Source organism: Lampetra fluviatilis, chromosome 20, assembly GCF_964198595.1.
Source record: "Lampetra fluviatilis chromosome 20, kcLamFluv1.1, whole genome shotgun sequence".
Lineage (NCBI taxonomy): Eukaryota > Metazoa > Chordata > Hyperoartia > Petromyzontiformes > Petromyzontidae > Lampetra > Lampetra fluviatilis.
In genome coordinates, this window is record NC_136294.1 from 1084073 (window position 1) to 1106050 (window position 21978).

Genomic DNA, 21978 nt, shown 5'->3' on the forward strand with positions numbered 1-21978 from the left:
CCACCATGCCCGCCATGATGGGCTGTATCCCTGTGTCTCTGTGTCGGCATCGTAACTGAAGGTTAATGAAGACAATGTGTGTTTGATTGAGCGTGCTTCATGCCTGGACTTCTTTAGGGCGATCTACACTAGATAAAAAGTTATTGCATGTTTTATTAAAGAAAGGGATTAACATAGCTTCTAAGTAATGAGATAAAAAAAACTAAACTAAATTTTTTGCAATGAAAGAGGTTGAGGAGGGAGGGTGAATGGAGGAGAGGGAGGGGTGCAGAGGGGGGGTGATGCCCATGACAGACGCTTACCGCATGTCGCGATCTTCAGCATCTCAAGTAGAGTCCCGTCCAACTCATCACGTCCCACCAACTGATCTGTCTCCTTCCTCCTCCCCTCTTCTCTTCCACTTTCCTCTTTAGGATCACCATCACATCTCCAGCGGTGACCCTTTCAGGGTAAATAAGTAATTATTGGGTGGCAGGGCGGCGCAGTTGGTAACACGCGTGCCTCGAAGCAAGAAGGGACCTGTGTTCGATTCCCGACTGGGTGCCTTCATGTATGGAGTGTGTATGTTCTCCTCCCTTTCTGCGTGGGTTTCCAAAGGCGTTCTCTGTTCTCCCATAGCAAAAAAATAAAATGCCATTGAATTGGCCAAACATCTAAATGCAAGAGTCTTTGCAATCCGTATGGCTATCCTGGGTAGATAAGCAATTATGATTATTAGCATATTCCCACATCAGCCACAATCCTTCTCCTCAGACTTCTCTGCAATTTTTGCTTTGAGCCATTCTCAACACATTTTCATTGTCTTAGGTTCTTTTTCGGTAAAGTCACGTAGGTAAAAAAATAATATAAATAAAATAATAATAAATGAAAATGCATCAATTAAATCACGACGTTTCAGAGGCAACACAAGTCTCCGTCTTCAGGTGGGACCGTCACAGCTATATTTACTGTATCAGAAGACGGAGACTTGTGTTGCCTCCGAAACGTCGTGATTTAATTGATCTATTTTTATTTATTCTTTTATTTCTATTATTTTTTACCTACGTGACTTTACCGAAAAAAACCTAAGAGTATGAATCCTTGCAGTCACGAAAGCTTCAAATCTAGAAACATTTTCACGGCTATTTTCATTCTCGAGAATTACTTGTACTCGCATTTGGCAGACAGCTCCATGAATGTGGCAGACTTTTACACATTTCCTACTTGCTAACAAAGCAACTGGAAAATACATTTCTGGCATTTGAATACAGGGGCATGTGAAGGATGCTAGGAATTTTATGGAAGGATGCACAACTTTGAAGTTTGAAGCCGAATGAGGCAGGAATGTATTGATGTCATCAGGAATAAGAGGTTGTGATGGTTGGAACGCATGTGCAAGGTGGAGGAAGATGAGGTAAACCACTTGGAGGTTTAGAATAGGACGCGGCAATAAGCGTTGTAGATGTGGGCATGAAGAGGAGGCTGTGCAGGGTGGAGTGTGGCGGGTCACTGACACGGGCATCGCAGTGGCACCCAAAGGCCGGTGAGCAAGGGGAAGGCCTAGCATTAGATGGCGTGGGCATACTGTAAGATCCGTTCTTGGAGGTCCGGTGTTAACTTTGCAGAAAACTATGGCATCTAGCAGAAGGGAGAAGGCGAGGTGTGGTGTGGCATCAATGGCATTTGCCGTGATGACCTCTCAACGCCTGTGCCTGTAACATTTTCCTATCGGTGGGTGGATGCTGCCACACTTTACTCAGTGCTCACCTGTTTGCATTTCTGAATTTCAAAGACCAGCTGTCGGACTTGCGAATAGTTTGAAGCTGAAATGTTTCGGTAATATTAAGCTTTAATCTAATAATTGCTGCTCCAGGAGAACAAATGACCGTGCCCGGATAATTGTTGCAATTAGCAGGCTCACACACGATGGCTTCAGGCTGTAATTACTGCCCTTGCCATGACTACATCGAGCCGGAACCTGGCACCAGGGCGAGACAGGTTGTTCTGGGATTAAGCCACCGTTTCAAGGGATTATGTGAAATGCCATCTGTGGGCTCCTGCATTCTTGCTTTCACTCGACGTCGCCGGTGTCTGACTCGGAGATTATCGAATGATTTTAACACGATTGCTGAGCTCAGGCCCAATGGCCTAAAACGTCAAAACGACCACCAATAAAAACATCACTGTCAATCTAATAGATTCGAGTTTTTAATGTTTCATGGTCATATCTCCACAACACGCATGGTGTAGTGAGGCCCTTTTCCAGCAGTGAATTAACAGAAAGGCGCTGTGCATGTACCATGGAATTATTTCTACAAAACATTCGTCGATTATAAGTAACTTCACAAGTTCAGCACATGCCCCGGAGGTTGATCTTGACCCTTGTGTGTGTGTGTGGGGAGCGTTAGTGTAGCGGTTAGCACGCTGCGCCACAAACCTGATGACCCGAGTTCGATTCACACTCACGGCCCATATCAGTTATGATTATCTGAACTGGTCCTGAGCCTCCCCTAGGTCGACTCAACCTCAAATTAGTACCTGGTGCGGTGCGTAGAAACATTGCCACTCGGGAGACAAAGGCGGCTGGGTGTGGTGCTGGCCACCCACCCTTTCGTGTGGCGTTCTAGCCTTCTTCGGTGCTCGCTAACAGCACTTGCCCCAACAGTCTGTTTAGGCTATAAGGGGGATCTTTGTCTTGTGTGTGTGTGCAGGGGCGGTCTCGCGGTCGTGGCCGAGGTCGTGGTCGAGGATTCTTCAGAGGAGCGATGTTTGGACGTGGAGGCATGGGCCCTGCCGGTCTAGGTAAGGCCCTCGGGCTCCCTGACATGAGCAGCATTACCTCTTTGTCACGCTTGTAGAACACAACACAATGCAACAAAATAAACAGCAAAAAACGGCTCTTATTTTGAAACGCAATAGATTTTTGCGTAAGGCCATGTAATGATGTAACCAGAAATCTGGTAATATTGCGTGGCCTAACCCGAACTCCAACGTGTTAAGGCTCTTTATTTTGTAGCTGCACGCCGAGATGTGTGTATCATTGCGTGTCAGACTTGAGTTTGAAGCTTTGTCAGTCCGAGAAACATAGTTTCAAGTGACTTAGGAGTGCAACCCCAGTGCGCTAAGGTTACAGCATTAGGCTATGAACCTCTTTTTATATTCCAACTACATTACGGCTCGCAGTGGGTTCTAAGAACCAGCTCTGCAGTTACATCACAATGGGAATTGGCATTGTTAAGTGCCGGGGAATTTAAAAACAGCGATGTCCCTCTTGGACGGAGAGGAAGTTAAGACAGCGTTTCTAAGTGGTGCATTCATAGGTTTCTCATTGACAGCAAATGTAACCTGCCACTTTGCGATGGATTAATATTGGCTAACACTGATACACATTTTGTTTTACATGGGCCGTATTCTTAGTCATGGCTCAGCATGCATGAACGCCTCAGCCATGGCTGGCCTCAGGCTCGGCTTATGTAAATGCTAGGCATTTACCTTTACCGGTCTAAGTTATTTTTTATTATCGACGTAAGAGACGCGAGAGAGCGTTCCCTCCTCTCACCCGTTGGAAGCCACGGTGGCTAGGAGATGTTAAATACCTCGCCTGGAATGCAGGAGGTCGTGGGTTCGATCCCGACTCTGACACCTGTATATTTGGAGTTTGCGTGTCTCTCCCCGTGGTCGTGTGGATTTTCTCCGGGTCCTCCGGTTTTCCCCTCCACATTTAGAAACATGCGTTTAGAGTATTTGGCTGCTATAGATTTCCACATCCTAAGCCCCTTCGAAGGGCTATCATTTGTGGCCAGGTCGCTTCTCCAAAAGAGCTAAATAGCTCAGTGGGCCTTACCTGGTAAAATAAAAATCTCTTATAAGTTGAAGTCTATGATAGTTTTACCTCGGCCACATCGCAATGTGTGTCATTGTAGATGGAGATGCTGATTGTCTAAATTACTTTTTTCAAAACTACAAATATGTTGTTAACGTTGCGTAACAAGCGAAATCCCCGTAAGTTCACTCGTGGAACGTGTAATCTTAATCTGTTTGAGCTTTGCACATTGGCACATATGTGCGATCGTGCAATATGTACAGGTTACATTCGCACTCACCAGTTTGAGTTACGACATTCAATGAGATGCCTAAGTCGAGATCAGTAGAAATCGGTGGGTTTTCTATATGTCACCCTGTAATTTCCATCCAAACCAATTCACAGATGCTGAGTGGGCCGCTAAATAGCAGTGGTATCGCGTGAGAGATGACAGCAGCTTTGGGGAGGCCTTCCATCGAGTAGTGGATCGACCCTGGCTCTTGATGATCATCATGATGATCGATAATATAAATGAATGGTGTTTGATACACATACATTGCGTTGTGTGTCGTCTGACGAGACCTCTAACCCCCTGACTGTGGCTCTCGGTGCGTGCAGCGGGCGCGTACAGTCAGTCCTACGCCTTCGGATCCATGGAGAAGCCCTCATACGGTGAGCACCGGTTCGCGATGAGAGGGCACCACGGGTACAACTGGGCAGCTCCTCGTCACATGGACAACAGGCGCTACTGCCCTGTGTGACCGCAGACGGCGGCGGAGCGAAGAAGCCTTCGTAATGCCCATCTTTCCCTCCCGCAAGCATGCGCGTTCCGGAAGAGAGATGTAGTTTTTTTATTATTATAATGATTGTTATTATTATACTGTCGTTTAGAGTTGTAGCGTTATGGAACGGTTTTGAAACATTAAACTACTCGATTGTGAACGCCTCTCAATTTTCACAGCTGGTTAAAACTGGTGGGGCGCGGGCGGGCGGGTGAAGAGAAACAGTCGCATCTTCGGAAAGTTAAAAGAGTCCGTTGAAAGAAATTATTTAATGTACTTGAGTACAAACCCCTCAATTTCACATTAATTTCTGAATGCCCTTGCATAGTCTGGCATCTCTGCCAGTCACACATTTGATGGGAGGGAGAAGAAAAACCCACATGCATTTTAGAAAAGTATGTTGCAGTGTGTCCAGACCTGCCTTGGGGCTCCAAAATTAATGCATCTTCTCTGTCGTAAGCGCCACAGGGAGCCTCCCTTAATCCTGGCCCTTCCTCTGTGTGTCAACGCTGCTTGGGCGTATGCACGGGCCGTAAGCGATGGGAGTCCAGAGCTTATGAGTCTCAGCCGACGCCCAGATTAAGGCTGCCCTCCTGTTGGCTAACTCCGCATGCCACCCCCATCCTGCTCTTGAAGTAATCTCAAATCTCCCGCTGCTGGTGCTGGGGACATTAGCAACGGCGGCGGCGGTTGTTGGGTCGTAGTTCGGTTGTTGAGACCTTAGTCTTGTATTTCTTTGTACGCCGCGTTATTTTTACCGCTGGCTTTGCCCAGTAGCTGAGAGTAGCCAATCGCTGGTGACGGCAACGCGAGGGTTTAAGGGTGGGTGGCGGCGGCGGCAGCGGGACGGGGATGTGGGCGTTGGGGGTGCTGGGGGGGGGTTGGGGGATTGAGTCGACGTTGTTCTCGCAGCTTCGGGTGTTTAGCTGTTGTGAGACTGTTGTGCTGTTGCTGGAGCAACGTGTAATTGCCTCGCACAGGTGTTGCACGTGCTGTGCACATGAGCAAATAAACTTGCGTGCATCTGTGACTGAACCACGCAAGCCATGTGGATACATTATTTCTGAGTCGAAAATGTCTTGCGCCTGTATTCGTCGCTGTTCGCCTCGGGCTGGCACCAACGGCTCAACTGGGGCTTGAGCCGCTCTGTTACTTTGTATGTACAGTGTGTTGTACTTCTTTCCCACCGTCTGCAGCCAACCGTGCTAATCGGAGGTGCGGGGGAAGGACGACAAGCTAAACACAAAAAGCAGTTGTAAAGAAATGAATTTTCAATCTCGATTTGAAAGTGCATTGCTCTGGTGGCTTCATAATATTGAAAGGACGAGCGTTCCAGATGACCACAGAAGCGAATCCGAAATCGCACCGTGCAGTTGACCATCTTTGTTCGATGGCTAGCCAAAAGCCGCTGCTGCGAGTTCACGTGATCGGTTTATGTTCCTTGACTTTCAACATACTTTTGTGAGTTGCTCGGCCATGGATGGCTTGGCTCAGGTTCAGCTCACCGAGATTCAAAGGATGGTTCGTGAGCCGACTCAAGTTAATGATGGCCCTGAGTCGACTCAAGTTAATGATGGCTCTGAGTCGACTCAAGTTAATGGTGGCTCTGAGTCGACTCAAGTTAATGGTGGCTCTGAGTCGACTCAAGTTAATGGTGGCTCTGAACCGACTCAAGTTAATGATGGCCCTGAGTCGACTCAAGTTAATGATGGCTCTGAGTCGACTCAAGTTAATGGTGGCTCTGAGTCGACTCAAGTTAATGATGGCTCTGAACCGACTCAAGTTAATGATGGCTCTGAGTCGACTCAAGTTAATGGTGGCTCTGAGTCGACTCAAGTTAATGGTGGCTCTGAACCGACTCAAGTTAATGATGGCTCTGAGTCGACTCAAGTTAATGATGGCTCTGAGTCGACTCAAGTTAATGGTGGCTCTGAGTCGACTCAAGTTAATGATGGCTCTGAGTCGACTCAAGTTAATGATGGCTCTGAGTCGACTCAAGTTAATGGTGGCTCTGAGTCGACTCAAGTTAATGGTGGCTCTGAGTCGACTCAAGTTAATGATGGCCCTGAGTCGACTCAAGTTAATGGTGGCTCTGAGTCGACTCAAGTTAATGGTGGCTCTGAGTCGACTCAAGTTAATGATGGCCCTGAGTCGACTCAAGTTAATGATGGCTCTGAGCCGACTCAAGTTAATGATGGCCCTGAGTCGACTCAAGTTAATGATGGCTCTGAGCCGACTCAAGTTAATGGTGGCCCTGAGTCGACTCAAGTTAATGATGGCCCTGAGTCGACTCAAGTTAATGGTGGCTCTGAGTCGACTCAAGTTAATGGTGGCTCTGAGTCGACTCAAGTTAATGGTGGCTCTGAGTCGACTCAAGTTAATGGTGGCTCTGAACCGACTCAAGTTAATGATGGCCCTGAGTCGACTCAAGTTAATGATGGCTCTGAGTCGACTCAAGTTAATGGTGGCTCTGAGTCGACTCAAGTTAATGATGGCTCTGAACCGACTCAAGTTAATGATGGCTCTGAGTCGACTCAAGTTAATGGTGGCTCTGAGTCGACTCAAGTTAATGGTGGCTCTGAGTCGACTCAAGTTAATGGTGGCTCTGAGTCGACTCAAGTTAATGATGGCTCTGAGTCGACTCAAGTTAATGATGGCTCTGAGTCGACTCAAGTTAATGGTGGCTCTGAGTCGACTCAAGTTAATGGTGGCTCTGAACCGACTCAAGTTAATGGTGGCTCTGAGTCGACTCAAGTTAATGGTGGCTCTGAGTCGACTCAAGTTAATGATGGCTCTGAGTCGACTCAAGTTAATGATGGCTCTGAGTCGACTCAAGTTAATGGTGGCTCTGAGTCGACTCAAGTTAATGGTGGCTCTGAGTCGACTCAAGTTAATGATGGCCCTGAGTCGACTCAAGTTAATGGTGGCTCTGAGTCGACTCAAGTTAATGGTGGCTCTGAGTCGACTCAAGTTAATGATGGCCCTGAGTCGACTCAAGTTAATGGTGGCTCTGAGTCGACTCAAGTTAATGGTGGCTCTGAGTCGACTCAAGTTAATGATGGCCCTGAGTCGACTCAAGTTAATGATGGCTCTGAGCCGACTCAAGTTAATGATGGCCCTGAGTCGACTCAAGTTAATGATGGCTCTGAGCCGACTCAAGTTAATGGTGGCCCTGAGTCGACTCAAGTTAATGATGGCCCTGAGTCGACTCAAGTTAATGATGGCTCTGAGTCGACTCAAGTTAATGATGGCTCTGAGTCGACTCAAGTTAATGATGGCTCTGAGTCGACTCAAGTTAATGATGGCTCTGAGTCGACTCAAGTTAATGATGGCTCTGAGCCGACTCAAGTTAATGATGGCTCTGAGTCGACTCAAGTTAATGGTGGCTCTGAGTCGACTCAAGTTAATGATGGCTCTGAGTCGACTCAAGTTAATGGTGGCTCTGAGTCGACTCAAGTTAATGATGGCTCTGAGTCGACTCAAGTTAATGATGGCTCTGAGTCGACTCAAGTTAATGATGGCTCTGAGCCGACTCAAGTTAATGATGGCTCTGAGTCGACTCAAGTTAATGGTGGCTCTGAGTCGACTCAAGTTAATGATGGCTCTGAGTCGACTCAAGTTAATGGTGGCTCTGAGTCGACTCAAGTTAATGATGGCTCTGAGTCGACTCAAGTTAATGATGGCTCTGAACCGACTCAAGTTAATGATGGCTCTGAACCGACTCAAGTTAATGATGGCTCTGAGTCGACTCAAGTTAATGATGGCTCTGAGTCGACTCAAGTTAATGATGGCTCTGAGTCGACTCAAGTTAATGATGGCTCTGAGTCGACTCAAGTTAATGATGGCTCTGAGTCGACTCAAGTTAATGATGGCTCTGAGTCGACTCAAGTTAATGGTGGCTCTGAGCCGACTCAAGTTAATGGTGGCTCTGAGTCGACTCAAGTTAATGATGGCCCTGAGTCGACTCAAGTTAATGATGGCTCTGAGTCGACTCAAGTTAATGATGGCCCTGAGTCGACTCAAGTTAATGATGGCTCTGAACCGACTCAAGTTAATGATGGCTCTGAGTCGACTCAAGTTAATGATGGCCCTGAGTCGACTCAAGTTAATGATGGCTCTGAGTCGACTCAAGTTAATGATGGCCCTGAGTCGACTCAAGTTAATGATGGCTCTGAGTCGACTCAAGTTAATGATGGCTCTGAGTCGACTCAAGTTAATGGTGGCTCTGAGCCGACTCAAGTTAATGATGGCTCTGAGTCGACTCAAGTTAATGATGGCCCTGAGTCGACTCAAGTTAATGATGGCTCTGAGTCGACTCAAGTTAATGATGGCTCTGAGTCGACTCAAGTTAATGATGGCTCTGAGTCGACTCAAGTTAATGGTGGCCCTGAGTCGACTCAAGTTAATGGTGGCCCTGAGTCGACTCAAGTTAATGGTGGCTCTGAGTCGACTCAAGTTAATGGTGGCTCTGAGTCGACTCAAGTTAATGGTGGCTCTGAACCGACTCAAGTTAATGGTGGCTCTGAGTCGACTCAAGTTAATGATGGCTCTGAGTCGACTCAAGTTAATGGTGGCTCTGAGTCGACTCAAGTTAATGGTGGCTCTGAACCGACTCAAGTTAATGATGGCTCTTAGTCGACTCAAGTTAATGGTGGCTCTGAACCGACTCAAGTTAATGATGGCTCTGAGTCGACTCAAGTTAATGGTGGCTCTGAACCGACTCAAGTTAATGGTGGCTCTGAGTCGACTCAAGTTAATGGTGGCTCTGAGTCGACTCAAGTTAATGGTGGCTCTGAGTCGACTCAAGTTAATGATGGCTCTGAGTCGACTCAAGTTAATGATGGCTCTGAGTCGACTCAAGTTAATGATGGCTCTGAGTCGACTCAAGTTAATGGTGGCTCTGAGTCGACTCAAGTTAATGGTGGCTCTGAACCGACTCAAGTTAATGATGGCTCTGAGTCGACTCAAGTTAATGATGGCTCTGAACCGACTCAAGTTAATGGTGGCTCTGAGTCGACTCAAGTTAATGATGGCTCTGAGTCGACTCAAGTTAATGGTGGCTCTGAACCGACTCAAGTTAATGATGGCTCTGAGTCGACTCAAGTTAATGGTGGCTCTGAGTCGACTCAAGTTAATGATGGCTCTGAGTCGACTCAAGTTAATGATGGCTCTGAACCGACTCAAGTTAATGATGGCTCTGAGTCGACTCAAGTTAATGGTGGCTCTGAACCGACTCAAGTTAATGATGGCTCTGAGTCGACTCAAGTTAATGGTGGCTCTGAGTCGACTCAAGTTAATGGTGGCTCTGAGTCGACTCAAGTTAATGGTGGCTCTGAGTCGACTCAAGTTAATGGTGGCTCTGAGTCGACTCAAGTTAATGATGGCTCTGAGTCGACTCAAGTTAATGGTGGCTCTGAGTCGACTCAAGTTAATGATGGCTCTGAGTCGACTCAAGTTAATGATGGCTCTGAACCGACTCAAGTTAATGGTGGCTCTGAGTCGACTCAAGTTAATGGTGGCTCTGAGTCGACTCAAGTTAATGGTGGCTCTGAGTCGACTCAAGTTAATGGTGGCTCTGAGTCGACTCAAGTTAATGGTGGCTCTGAGTCGACTCAAGTTAATGATGGCTCTGAGTCGACTCAAGTTAATGGTGGCTCTGAGTCGACTCAAGTTAATGATGGCTCTGAGTCGACTCAAGTTAATGATGGCTCTGAACCGACTCAAGTTAATGGTGGCTCTGAGTCGACTCAAGTTAATGGTGGCTCTGAGTCGACTCAAGTTAATGGTGGCTCTGAACCGACTCAAGTTAATGATGGCTCTGAGTCGACTCAAGTTAATGATGGCTCTGAGTCGACTCAAGTTAATGGTGGCTCTTAGTCGACTCAAGTTAATGATGGCTCTGAGTCGACTCAAGTTAATGGTGGCTCTTAGTCGACTCAAGTTAATGATGGCTCTGAGTCGACTCAAGTTAATGGTGGCTCTTAGTCGACTCAAGTTAATGATGGCTCTGAACCGACTCAAGTTAATGGTGGCTCTTAGTCGACTCAAGTTAATGATGGCTCTGAGTCGACTCAAGTTAATGGTGGCTCTTAGTCGACTCAAGTTAATGATGGCTCTGAACCGACTCAAGTTAATGGTGGCTCTGAGTCGACTCAAGTTAATGGTGGCTCTGAGTCGACTCAAGTTAATGATGGCTCTGAGTCGACTCAAGTTAATGGTGGCTCTGAGTCGACTCAAGTTAATGGTGGCTCTGAGTCGACTCAAGTTAATGGTGGCTCTGAACCGACTCAAGTTAATGGTGGCTCTGAGTCGACTCAAGTTAATGGTGGCTCTTAGTCGACTCAAGTTAATGATGGCTCTGAGTCGACTCAAGTTAATGGTGGCTCTTAGTCGACTCAAGTTAATGATGGCTCTGAGTCGACTCAAGTTAATGGTGGCTCTTAGTCGACTCAAGTTAATGATGGCTCTGAGTCGACTCAAGTTAATGGTGGCTCTTAGTCGACTCAAGTTAATGATGGCTCTGAGTCGACTCAAGTTAATGGTGGCTCTTAGTCGACTCAAGTTAATGATGGCTCTGAACCGACTCAAGTTAATGGTGGCTCTTAGTCGACTCAAGTTAATGATGGCTCTGAACCGACTCAAGTTAATGGTGGCTCTTAGTCGACTCAAGTTAATGGTGGCTCTGAGTCGACTCAAGTTAATGGTGGCTCTGAACCGACTCAAGTTAATGGTGGCTCTTAGTCGACTCAAGTTAATGATGGCCCTGAGTCGACTCAAGTTAATGGTGGCTCTGAGTCGACTCAAGTTAATGGTGGCTCTGAGTCGACTCAAGTTAATGGTGGCTCTGAGTCGACTCAAGTTAATGGTGGCTCTTAGTCGACTCAAGTTAATGATGGCTCTGAACCGACTCAAGTTAATGGTGGCTCTGAGTCGACTCAAGTTAATGGTGGCTCTGAGTCGACTCAAGTTAATGATGGCTCTTAGTCGACTCAAGTTAATGATGGCTCTGAACCGACTCAAGTTAATGATGGCTCTTAGTCGACTCAAGTTAATGGTGGCTCTGAGTCGACTCAAGTTAATGATGGCTCTGAGTCGACTCAAGTTAATGATGGCTCTGAACCGACTCAAGTTAATGATGGCTCTTAGTCGACTCAAGTTAATGGTGGCTCTGAGTCGACTCAAGTTAATGGTGGCTCTTAGTCGACTCAAGTTAATGATGGCTCTGAACCGACTCAAGTTAATGATGGCTCTTAGTCGACTCAAGTTAATGGTGGCTCTGAGTCGACTCAAGTTAATGATGGCTCTGAGTCGACTCAAGTTAATGATGGCTCTTAGTCGACTCAAGTTAATGGTGGCTCTGAGTCGACTCAAGTTAATGATGGCTCTTAGTCGACTCAAGTTAATGGTGGCTCTGAGTCGACTCAAGTTAATGGTGGCTCTGAGTCGACTCAAGTTAATGATGGCTCTGAACCGACTCAAGTTAATGATGGCTCTTAGTCGACTCAAGTTAATGATGGCTCTGAACCGACTCAAGTTAATGATGGCTCTTAGTCGACTCAAGTTAATGGTGGCTCTTAGTCGACTCAAGTTAATGATGGCTCTTAGTCGACTCAAGTTAATGGTGGCTCTGAGTCGACTCAAGTTAATGATGGCTCTTAGTCGACTCAAGTTAATGATGGCTCTGAACCGACTCAAGTTAATGATGGCTCTTAGTCGACTCAAGTTAATGGTGGCTCTTAGTCGACTCAAGTTAATGATGGCTCTTAGTCGACTCAAGTTAATGGTGGCTCTGAGTCGACTCAAGTTAATGATGGCTCTGAGTCGACTCAAGTTAATGATGGCTCTGAACCGACTCAAGTTAATGATGGCTCTTAGTCGACTCAAGTTAATGATGGCTCTGAACCGACTCAAGTTAATGATGGCTCTGAGTCGACTCAAGTTAATGGTGGCTCTGAGTCGACTCAAGTTAATGGTGGCTCTGAGTCGACTCAAGTTAATGGTGGCTCTGAGTCGACTCAAGTTAATGGTGGCTCTGAGTCGACTCAAGTTAATGGTGGCTCTGAGTCGACTCAAGTTAATGGTGGCTCTGAGTCGACTCAAGTTAATGGTGGCTCTGAGTCGACTCAAGTTAATGGTGGCTCTGAGTCGACTCAAGTTAATGATGGCTCTGAGTCGACTCAAGTTAATGGTGGCTCTGAGTCGACTCAAGTTAATGATGGCTCTGAGTCGACTCAAGTTAATGATGGCTCTGAGTCGACTCAAGTTAATGGTGGCTCTGAGTCGACTCAAGTTAATGGTGGCTCTGAGTCGACTCAAGTTAATGGTGGCTCTGAACCGACTCAAGTTAATGGTGGCTCTGAGTCGACTCAAGTTAATGATGGCTCTGAGTCGACTCAAGTTAATGATGGCTCTTAGTCGACTCAAGTTAATGATGGCTCTGAGTCGACTCAAGTTAATGGTGGCTCTGAGTCGACTCAAGTTAATGATGGCTCTGAACCGACTCAAGTTAATGGTGGCTCTTAGTCGACTCAAGTTAATGATGGCTCTGAGTCGACTCAAGTTAATGGTGGCTCTGAACCGACTCAAGTTAATGGTGGCTCTTAGTCGACTCAAGTTAATGGTGGCTCTGAGTCGACTCAAGTTAATGATGGCTCTGAGTCGACTCAAGTTAATGGTGGCTCTGAGTCGACTCAAGTTAATGGTGGCTCTGAGTCGACTCAAGTTAATGATGGCTCTGAGTCGACTCAAGTTAATGATGGCTCTGAGTCGACTCAAGTTAATGGTGGCTCTGAGTCGACTCAAGTTAATGATGGCTCTGAGTCGACTCAAGTTAATGATGGCTCTGAGTCGACTCAAGTTAATGATGGCTCTGAGTCGACTCAAGTTAATGGTGGCTCTGAGTCGACTCAAGTTAATGGTGGCTCTGAGTCGACTCAAGTTAATGATGGCTCTGAACCGACTCAAGTTAATGATGGCTCTGAGTCGACTCAAGTTAATGATGGCTCTGAGTCGACTCAAGTTAATGGTGGCTCTGAGTCGACTCAAGTTAATGGTGGCTCTGAGTCGACTCAAGTTAATGATGGCTCTGAGTCGACTCAAGTTAATGATGGCTCTGAACCGACTCAAGTTAATGATGGCTCTGAGTCGACTCAAGTTAATGATGGCTCTGAGTCGACTCAAGTTAATGGTGGCTCTGAGTCGACTCAAGTTAATGATGGCTCTGAGTCGACTCAAGTTAATGATGGCTCTGAGTCGACTCAAGTTAATGATGGCTCTTAGTCGACTCAAGTTAATGATGGCTCTTAGTCGACTCAAGTTAATGATGGCTCTGAGTCGACTCAAGTTAATGGTGGCTCTTAGTCGACTCAAGTTAATGATGGCTCTTAGTCGACTCAAGTTAATGATGGCTCTTAGTCGACTCAAGTTAATGATGGCTCTGAGTCGACTCAAGTTAATGGTGGCTCTTAGTCGACTCAAGTTAATGGTGGCTCTTAGTCGACTCAAGTTAATGATGGCTCTGAACCGACTCAAGTTAATGATGGCTCTTAGTCGACTCAAGTTAATGATGGCTCTTAGTCGACTCAAGTTAATGATGGCTCTTAGTCGACTCAAGTTAATGATGGCTCTGAACCGACTCAAGTTAATGGTGGCTCTTAGTCGACTCAAGTTAATGATGGCTCTGAACCGACTCAAGTTAATGGTGGCTCTTAGTCGACTCAAGTTAATGATGGCTCTGAGCCGGCTCGCTTGAGTCGGTAGCCTTTCACGAGGTAGGGGGTGGGGGGTCCCTACTTATGTTTGGCCAATTCCTTTTTGTCAGAAGTGCTTTTTTTAATATGCAGAAGCTTGACTTTGCTTGGAAGTTTCTTGTGGTGATCTCCCGGCGTGATTACCCCGGCGTGTGTTAGCTCAATGTTTGCCGCACGTCTTGTCGCATAGCCGTGCTGGCGGCTCACTTTGGAGGCGAGGTGATTGTGTTTATCGGTGGAGTCCTCTCCCTGCTATGGAAGCGCTCTTACGTTTAATTCGTTGATGCTCAACTCGTTCGGGTCCTGACTATAACTGACTCTGGGCCATAATTTCCTGCGTTTTTAATTTGTTCCCTTGTGAGTTGTTGGAAGTGTTCTTGGTGGTGTGCGGTGACTTGTCTGAAGCTATTGAGAAAGGGAGACCTGGGTCGGGTAGATAAGGAGTTGTTTTTGCGTGTCTAATTTCAAGAATCTGAGCGTAGCGTCTGCACAGCATGCGGCTGACGGCGTGCTGTAGTAATGTGCAATTCAATGTCACGTTCACACCTTGGGGATACATATTTTGGATCTGTCTTTCGGCCCATCTTGCGTGAGATTTAACCACCGGTGTCGTCTTTAAAACCATTCTTTCTTGCATCTTATTTGTCTCTTTAACACACTGCTGTAATATCTGACTGAGCTCGTTAAAATTAGAGTTTTGCCAGGTTGTTAAAATATTCTCCTCTTGTACCTGATGAGTACCGCTAGGATTTTGTAGGGACGGATGTACGTCGTTGGCTGGCCGTTTCGAGGGGTTAAGACCAAGTGTGGCCACGGGCCGTGTGAAATGAAGTCGCGGGCCACGCTCGCTGTCGATTCCCCAGCAATCGTGCCACAAGATTAGAACCGTTAGTTTTTATCAGTTGCGTCCTTAAAATTCCTTTAAAATAATAGTAATTCCCGTAGTGTAAGCCTAGCGTCAAGCTGGCTGGCAGCATGGGGGTATAGACCCGGCACTAATGTGCGTCTTGTATATGCTCTGTCTCCCCGGCACAGATTTTGCGTCGGAGGCCAGCTTCGAGAGCACGGGGGAGACTGTGGTGCAACTGGGTGTGAGCGTTCCTCGCTCGGGGCCGGGGGGCGGCGGCGGCGGCGGCAAGCCACACGGCCCGCCGTTCGGGAGTTACTACTAAAGCGGCCGGCGGCCCTCCGTCGGCATCCTAAACCCACGATAACGTGCGCTACCCGCCTAACGCTCGCCCTGGCGCCGCCTGCCACCCGTGCGCGCGTCCCCCCCCCCCACCCACCTCCGGTGATCGCCGCAGCGGCGCTTTTGTGCCGAGCGTAGGTGTGAGGGGTTAGGAGGAGGATGAGTTGCAGGCAGGGGGAGGTGGTGGCAGCTGTGATGGTTATTGTTGTGGTAGTGGTGGTGATGGCTTGGCCATTCCTTGCTTAGGGAAAATTGGTTTTTTGAGAAGGTCATTTGTGAATGCGGTAGTTCAGCTGTGCTGCAAGTTACTGTGCGTCTGTGTGCGTGTGTTCCTTGCCTGTGTGTGTGTGTGCGTGCGTGCACGCGTGCGCGTGCTCTGTCTTGCACTGGTCTTTTGTAAGATGTTTGGCAGCTGGCATGTCCCGTACGCTGCTAGATCTACGCAACGTAACGCACCAACCTTGCACCACCTCCTCTCCCTCCCCACCCTGCAGTAGCTGGGTTTGCCCCGCCCTCGGCGTTAGGCATGTGACCATTAACGAATCGTCAATTAAAATCTCAACGCTCGGAATTACGCGCGTGTACGTAATAGGTTCTTACAAATAATGTGGCCATTGACGATGACGATACATTATCCCCGAAGTAGCACAGTGGAATGGGTTGAAGTAGCGACTTCAAACTTTTTATGACAAATCGGATCATGTGGTGTGCGGGGGAATGAAGCATCGCGTGGCCTACGAGGCGGCGGCGTGCCTCGCGTTTTTACTCGCGCTGCACCGGTGGACGCTGCTGCCACTTGCCACATTGCGACCGATGGGCCAAGTCCTCGGTGGCATTCCCGTGCACGACCACCCGTCGTGGTGGAAGGGGGGGGGGCAGCAGTAGGAATGTGGGTGCCAGACCTCGCGATCACCCGCCCCATGCATGTCCTATCGACCATCCAGCTCTCCGCACGGTTTTATCCAAACCGGTGTCATTCTCTTCGTTTAACGTAGGCGACATAGTCGAAAGGTTGCTGTTTTAAGACCATTGCTGTCATCCGACCTGCTAGTGGCATGATAATTGGGGTGCCTTTTGGAATACTTTTTATTTTATTTTACGCATGGTCTTGCAGACCCTCGTCTCGTCGTGGGGACAGTTGTGTTTGCAAGAGCGCAGTACCATGTCTCAATGCTTTTGTGACGTTCTTCGCAAGGAGAGGTTGCAACTCCGTCAAGGATATGAAGGATGAAAGGATGCTTTCCTTCCCGACACTTTTTTCGGCAAACTCAGACGTTCTCTTTCTCTTATATTCGTATAAGTTACAGTTGTATTGTTTGCCGTTTTTAATATTTTCATTTGACGTACTCCCTGATTTTCGGTGTGCGCGTTTTTTTGTACGACCTACCAAGTGGATTTTGCGTTGAGGAAGGGGACCCACTGCCCGCTCGGGGTCCTGACGTCCGCCAGTGGCTCACGGCTCCCGTTTGAGGAGGCTACGAAGTCCGTTTCTGGTTTTTTTTTTCCCCTCGGGGGACAAGTGCCAGGTAGATGACAGGAAGATGCAGTCTAAGAGGAATAAAGGACTCTTGTTACTGACCTGGGCTTTGCGTCCTTGGCTGCCCTTCATTGTTTCGTAGCTTTGCTAACGAGGTGAAAGGAAAGGCTCTCAACGGACTTTGATGCGCGCTCTGGCTTACCCCTTAACATATATTTCATAGCACCGTGCGGCGCGCTTTCGGATTGTGCCGTGTACAACGTTGTGCTCCACGCGCCACAAGCCCTCCCAGCACGTTGACCGAAACGTCGGACGTCGTGCCGAACGGCACGCGGCACAACCCGAAAACGCGACAGAGACCTGTACAAGCGTCACAACCTACCCAGTCGTGTGGTTTTTTTTTATCATTAATAAAACTGTTCAACAACCAGGGACACACAGTCAAGCAAAGTATTGGCAAAGTAAGAGCTATTAGTTCCTTCGCTGCATTTTTATTTATTTGTGGATTATAATGCTAAGACCACACACGAATGCACCAGTGCTGGGCTCTCTAAAGAATAGGTCTGTTGGGAAACTGGCTGGGCTTCATGTGCCTGTCTGGTGGCGAAAGCGCCAATGATGAAGCCACTGCCAGCACATTGCAGTTCCCCAGTGGACCTCTGAGCCTGGGCCTCTTGAGTAAGTCTGTGGGTCTCTGTGGGACTCTATAGGTCTCTCTGTGAGCCTGGGCCTCTTGAGTGAGTCTGTGGGTCTCTGTGGGACTCTATAGGTCTCTCTGTGAGCCTGGGCCTCTTGAGTGAGTCTGTGGGTCTCTGTGGGACTCTAAAGGTCTCTCTGTGAGTATGGGCCTCTTGAGTGAGTCTGTGGGTCTCTGTGGGACTCTATATAGGTCTCTCTGTGAGCCTGGGACTCTTGAGTGAGTCTGTGGGTCTCTGTGGGACTCTAAAGGTCTCTCTGTGAGTCTGCTAGGGTGCTGATGACGAAGCCGCCTGCCTTCACATTCCCCTGGTCTCGCCGTCGCGCACGCGTCTTGAGACCGGAATACCCTTGATCGGACGTTGTTGCCTCCGCAAGCTGGATTGGGGAGCCACCGCCTGGTACTGGCTGTGCGAATGAGCAGCAGATCCTTGGCCATTGTGACGCGTTCCATTACGATGTGTATCGGCGTTTGGAAAATCGTAATAAATGTGAAAGGTGTCTTCGCAAAGTGGCAGGGTGAATGTGTAAGGAAAAGCGGCTGCTGTCAAGGACAATATAAAACGCACCTCTTAACGATCATTGTCTTACAAAATGTAATAATTTACAGGATGGAGGCCTGTCCATGCAGAGTGAGTCGTGGGATTTGATGTAACCACACTTCAATATGCTGGTCAGTACGGGTTTATGGAAGGGTGGCAGTGGCCCAGGACCGGTTCGATATCAGCCACTGATGTTAGACGTGGCCAGGAATCGAGCGGGTTCATTGTGCAGTATGCCAACCACAGCGCTGCCTTGGAACAGAAAAGTACATCAACGTCGACAGTGGCCTTTAAGATCAGATAACTTATTAAGGCCTGGATAATGATTGCATACGTGAGTACGTGTCCAGGCAAACTTGTTCAAATCACTGCTGGATGAAAGCTCCATGCAGTGCAGGTCGTGGGGACTGTTTGGCCAAACTTGCGCCTTATGGTCAGTGTGGTTTTTAAATGGAGGGAGGAGCTTAGGCTGAGGATGTACAACCGGATTTTCCTGCACGGCCCTCCGTTGGCAGCGCAGTCCCACATGTCCCCTTCGTCGCCAGCAGGCTGGCATTCGGGTCATCGGGTCACCTGGCGCCAACGCAAGAGGTCGACTGAAATCCAATCTCGCCGCAATAAGTCCTTAACACTGACTGAAGTAAGAACACATCTGAATTCGCCTTTTTAAGAAGTTATCTTTGGGTCCAAGGGAGAAAACATTTCCGGTAAGACATGGTGGAGATTTCGATTTAAAGCTTTTGTGACTGCAGGGATTCATCTTCTTGGTTCTTTCGGTAAAGTCACGTAGAAGGGAAGTGATAAAATAATACAAATAAAACATAAAATAATTCTCACGACGTTTCGGCCACAACGCAAGCAGCCGTCCTCAGGTGAAGAATGAAAAAATGACCAACCACAAATCATCGGGGAAAGTGCCGCGGAGTCTCGGTGTGCCCTGCAGTGCGCAACGACGTCGGCCCGCCGGTTTTGTGTCCCCCACAATCGCTGTCGAGTCGTGAACCCTTCGCCGCGAGCAGCGGGATCGCGCTGCCTGAGAGAATGGCCGTCGAAGGCCACGGCACGGGTCCGCCGGCCGAAGGCTGCGAGTGCAACTCTCCCTCCGTCGACGATGGAGATCGAGTGGAACCGGCGACCTCTGCTCTACAAGCTCGGCGCGCAAATCCGTTGCTTCCACGGCAGCCGTCGTCTCCTTCGAGGGCCACTTCCCAACAAAGTGAAGAGTTTGTGGTGGTGGTGCTGTGAAGCGCTGGAGTCTGTGTGTGCGCCCTCGTCCCGTGTGTGTCGCCTGCCCCCTGGTGGCTGTGACGTCTCCACGTCTCCCTGCCCCCTCTCAAGTTTAAACTAAACTTGTTCTAATTTCACCAGGTAAGGCCCACTGAGCTATATGGCTCTTTTTTTTCGAGAAGCGACCTGGTCACAAATGATCGCTCAACGAAGTGGCTTATCACGTGGAAATGTATAGCAGCCAAATACTTTAATAAACGCATGTTGATTTTTAATACAGGAGGTCGTGGGTTTGATCCCGACACGGACGCCTGCTGCATATTTTGAGTTTGCGTGCCCTCCCCGTGGTCGCGTGGATTTTTCTTCGGGTCCTCCGGGGTTTCCCTCCCCATTTAGAATCGACATCACGCGTTTAGAGTACAGTATTGGCTGCTCTAAATGTCCACGTGGTAAGCCACTTCGTTGGGCTATCATTTGTGATAGCCAGCTCGCTCCTGAAAAATAGCTGTACAGCTCAGTCGGGCCTTACGTAGTAAAATAAAAAATATAGTTTAGTTTTAGAGTGGCATTAACCTGAGCTGGGCTACCCACCGCTTCAACCGTCCGCACTGAGCAGTGGTGTAGTGATCCATCGAACTCGCACTGCTGACATGAGACATTCGTCCAGCCGTGATGAACAAGTGGCCGTAAACTCGGCACTTTTGTAATCTCACGCCGCCACTGTTTGAGACGGGTGTAAGTACAGCCCGCGTGTGTCCTGACGTGTCAATGGAGTTTGATATATCGAGTCGGAAAAGCACCTGTAAGTTTTGCCGTTTTATGTTTATTGGTTGTAAATTAACATTGTGAAAAATAGACCTCCGCTCTGTTTTAATACATTATTCTATGTACAAATAAGGAGCTGTAATATGACGAACAAGAAAACGATAATTTTACAACGTGGATGTGGCTATTCAAGTTCATTCATTAAAGGGTGATAATTGGTTTTTTACCCTTCTATCTGGCTTAGCAGACCGGGTTAGAGTCAACGAGCCATTCAAATCCTGTCTCTCCCCATCCCAAACCACACTGGCCAACCAGACACTACCCCGCTCGCCGTCCAGACACTCTACATTACCACACTGGCCAACCAGGCACTACCCCGCCCGCCGTCCAGAAACTCTACATTACCACACTGGCCATCCAGGCACTCTACATTACCACACTCGCCAACCAGACGCCACTCCACTCGCCATCCAGACACTCTACATTACCACACTGGCCAACCAGGCACTACCCCGCTCGCCGTCCAGACACTCTACATTACCACACTGGCCATCCAGGCACTCTACATTACCACACTCGCCAACCAGACGCCACTCCACTCGCCATCCAGACACTCTACATTACCACACTGGCCATCCAGACACGAGCTATGACCGCACTAGCCCTGACCGTTACCACACAAGCCAACCTCGGTCCATCTTTTACTCCCCCAAACGCACGCAGACAAGCGGGACCCCCCACGCTCTCGGCGAAGCAGCTCCACGCGTGGCCCGCCACGCCGAGCGGGTCAGTGCCGGGCCCTGCCGTCGAGTGGGGCCCGCGGTGCGGGAGGAGGTGGGTCGCTTGAACTCGCCGGTGGTTGCCAGCCCTCCAGATTTGAGCTTTAATCAAACAAAAGAAAGTCCACCCTCGACACGTTCGTCAGTAACCACTGCGCGGCCTTGGAACAAAACGAATTATAGGCGACGTTTCGGGCAATGGCGCTTCTTCATAGCACGTGCATCATAGCCTATTACGTGCTATGAAAGGGGCCATTTCCTGACACGTGGCCTACTATACTGTATATGTATATTTTTGTTATATCTGTATTATGTATATGTCGGGGTGTGTTTGTTTTGCTTGTACACCGCTGCCATTGCAGCAGCAGCACCGCTAAATAATCTGTGTAAGCTTTCATCGATCTCTCCTCTCTTTTGATAAGCGAGTGGACGTCATCAAGGCACCCGTTTGTACATCTCCTCTTAACCTCTGTCCATCTTCCGCGCAGCGTCGTAGAGCAACGGCCCCGAGGTACAAAAAATAAAAGTGCTTCGTTTTATTAGAAACGCGAGAGCGAGCACCGCCGCTCCCTCCAACCGCTGGAGGCGGCTCCCCTCTCAGCCGCGGGTCCCAACAACGTCAAGGACAACAACGACAAACAACGACAACAACAACAGGCCTCGCCACTGCACTGTCGGGCAGTGGCGAGGCCTGGCTGCCGTGGGCCCCTCTCCCAATTCCTCCACTGCCACCCCCACCAACTCCCCCCCCCCCTTTGTAACCCGACGCCGAGGGGCCCTGGTGCAGTTGCACCGCCTGCACACGGGCGTCATGGCGGCTAGGAGATGTTGACTCTACTCCACCACTCTACTCCACCCACACTCTACTCCACCACTCTACCCCACCACTCTACACCACCACACTCTACCCCACCCACACTCTACCCCACCCACACTCTACCCCACCCACACTCTACTCCACCACTCTACCCCACCACTCTACTCCACCACT

At 48.6% G+C, this 21978-nt stretch overlaps 1 protein-coding gene across 7 annotated transcripts in view; it reads left to right on the forward strand.

Annotated features, from left to right (window-relative positions):
• The window catches only part of LOC144937814 (interleukin enhancer-binding factor 3 homolog), a 31259-nt gene extending 14180 nt beyond the window's left edge, over positions 1-17079 (forward strand). For 6 of the 7 annotated variants that reach the window (XM_078865297.1, XM_078865300.1, XM_078865302.1 and 3 more), the window contains 4 exons: positions 414-449; positions 2691-2781; positions 4400-4453; positions 15348-17079. In XM_078865297.1, coding sequence (XP_078721423.1) covers positions 414-449; positions 2691-2781; positions 4400-4453; positions 15348-15484 — 318 coding nt within the window. In that variant the 3' untranslated portion in view covers positions 15485-17079. The remainder of the gene's footprint in view (positions 1-413; positions 450-2690; positions 2782-4399; positions 4454-15347) is intronic. The other variant, XM_078865301.1, reaches the window with a different exon arrangement.
• The last annotated feature ends 4899 nt before the right edge of the window (positions 17080-21978 follow it).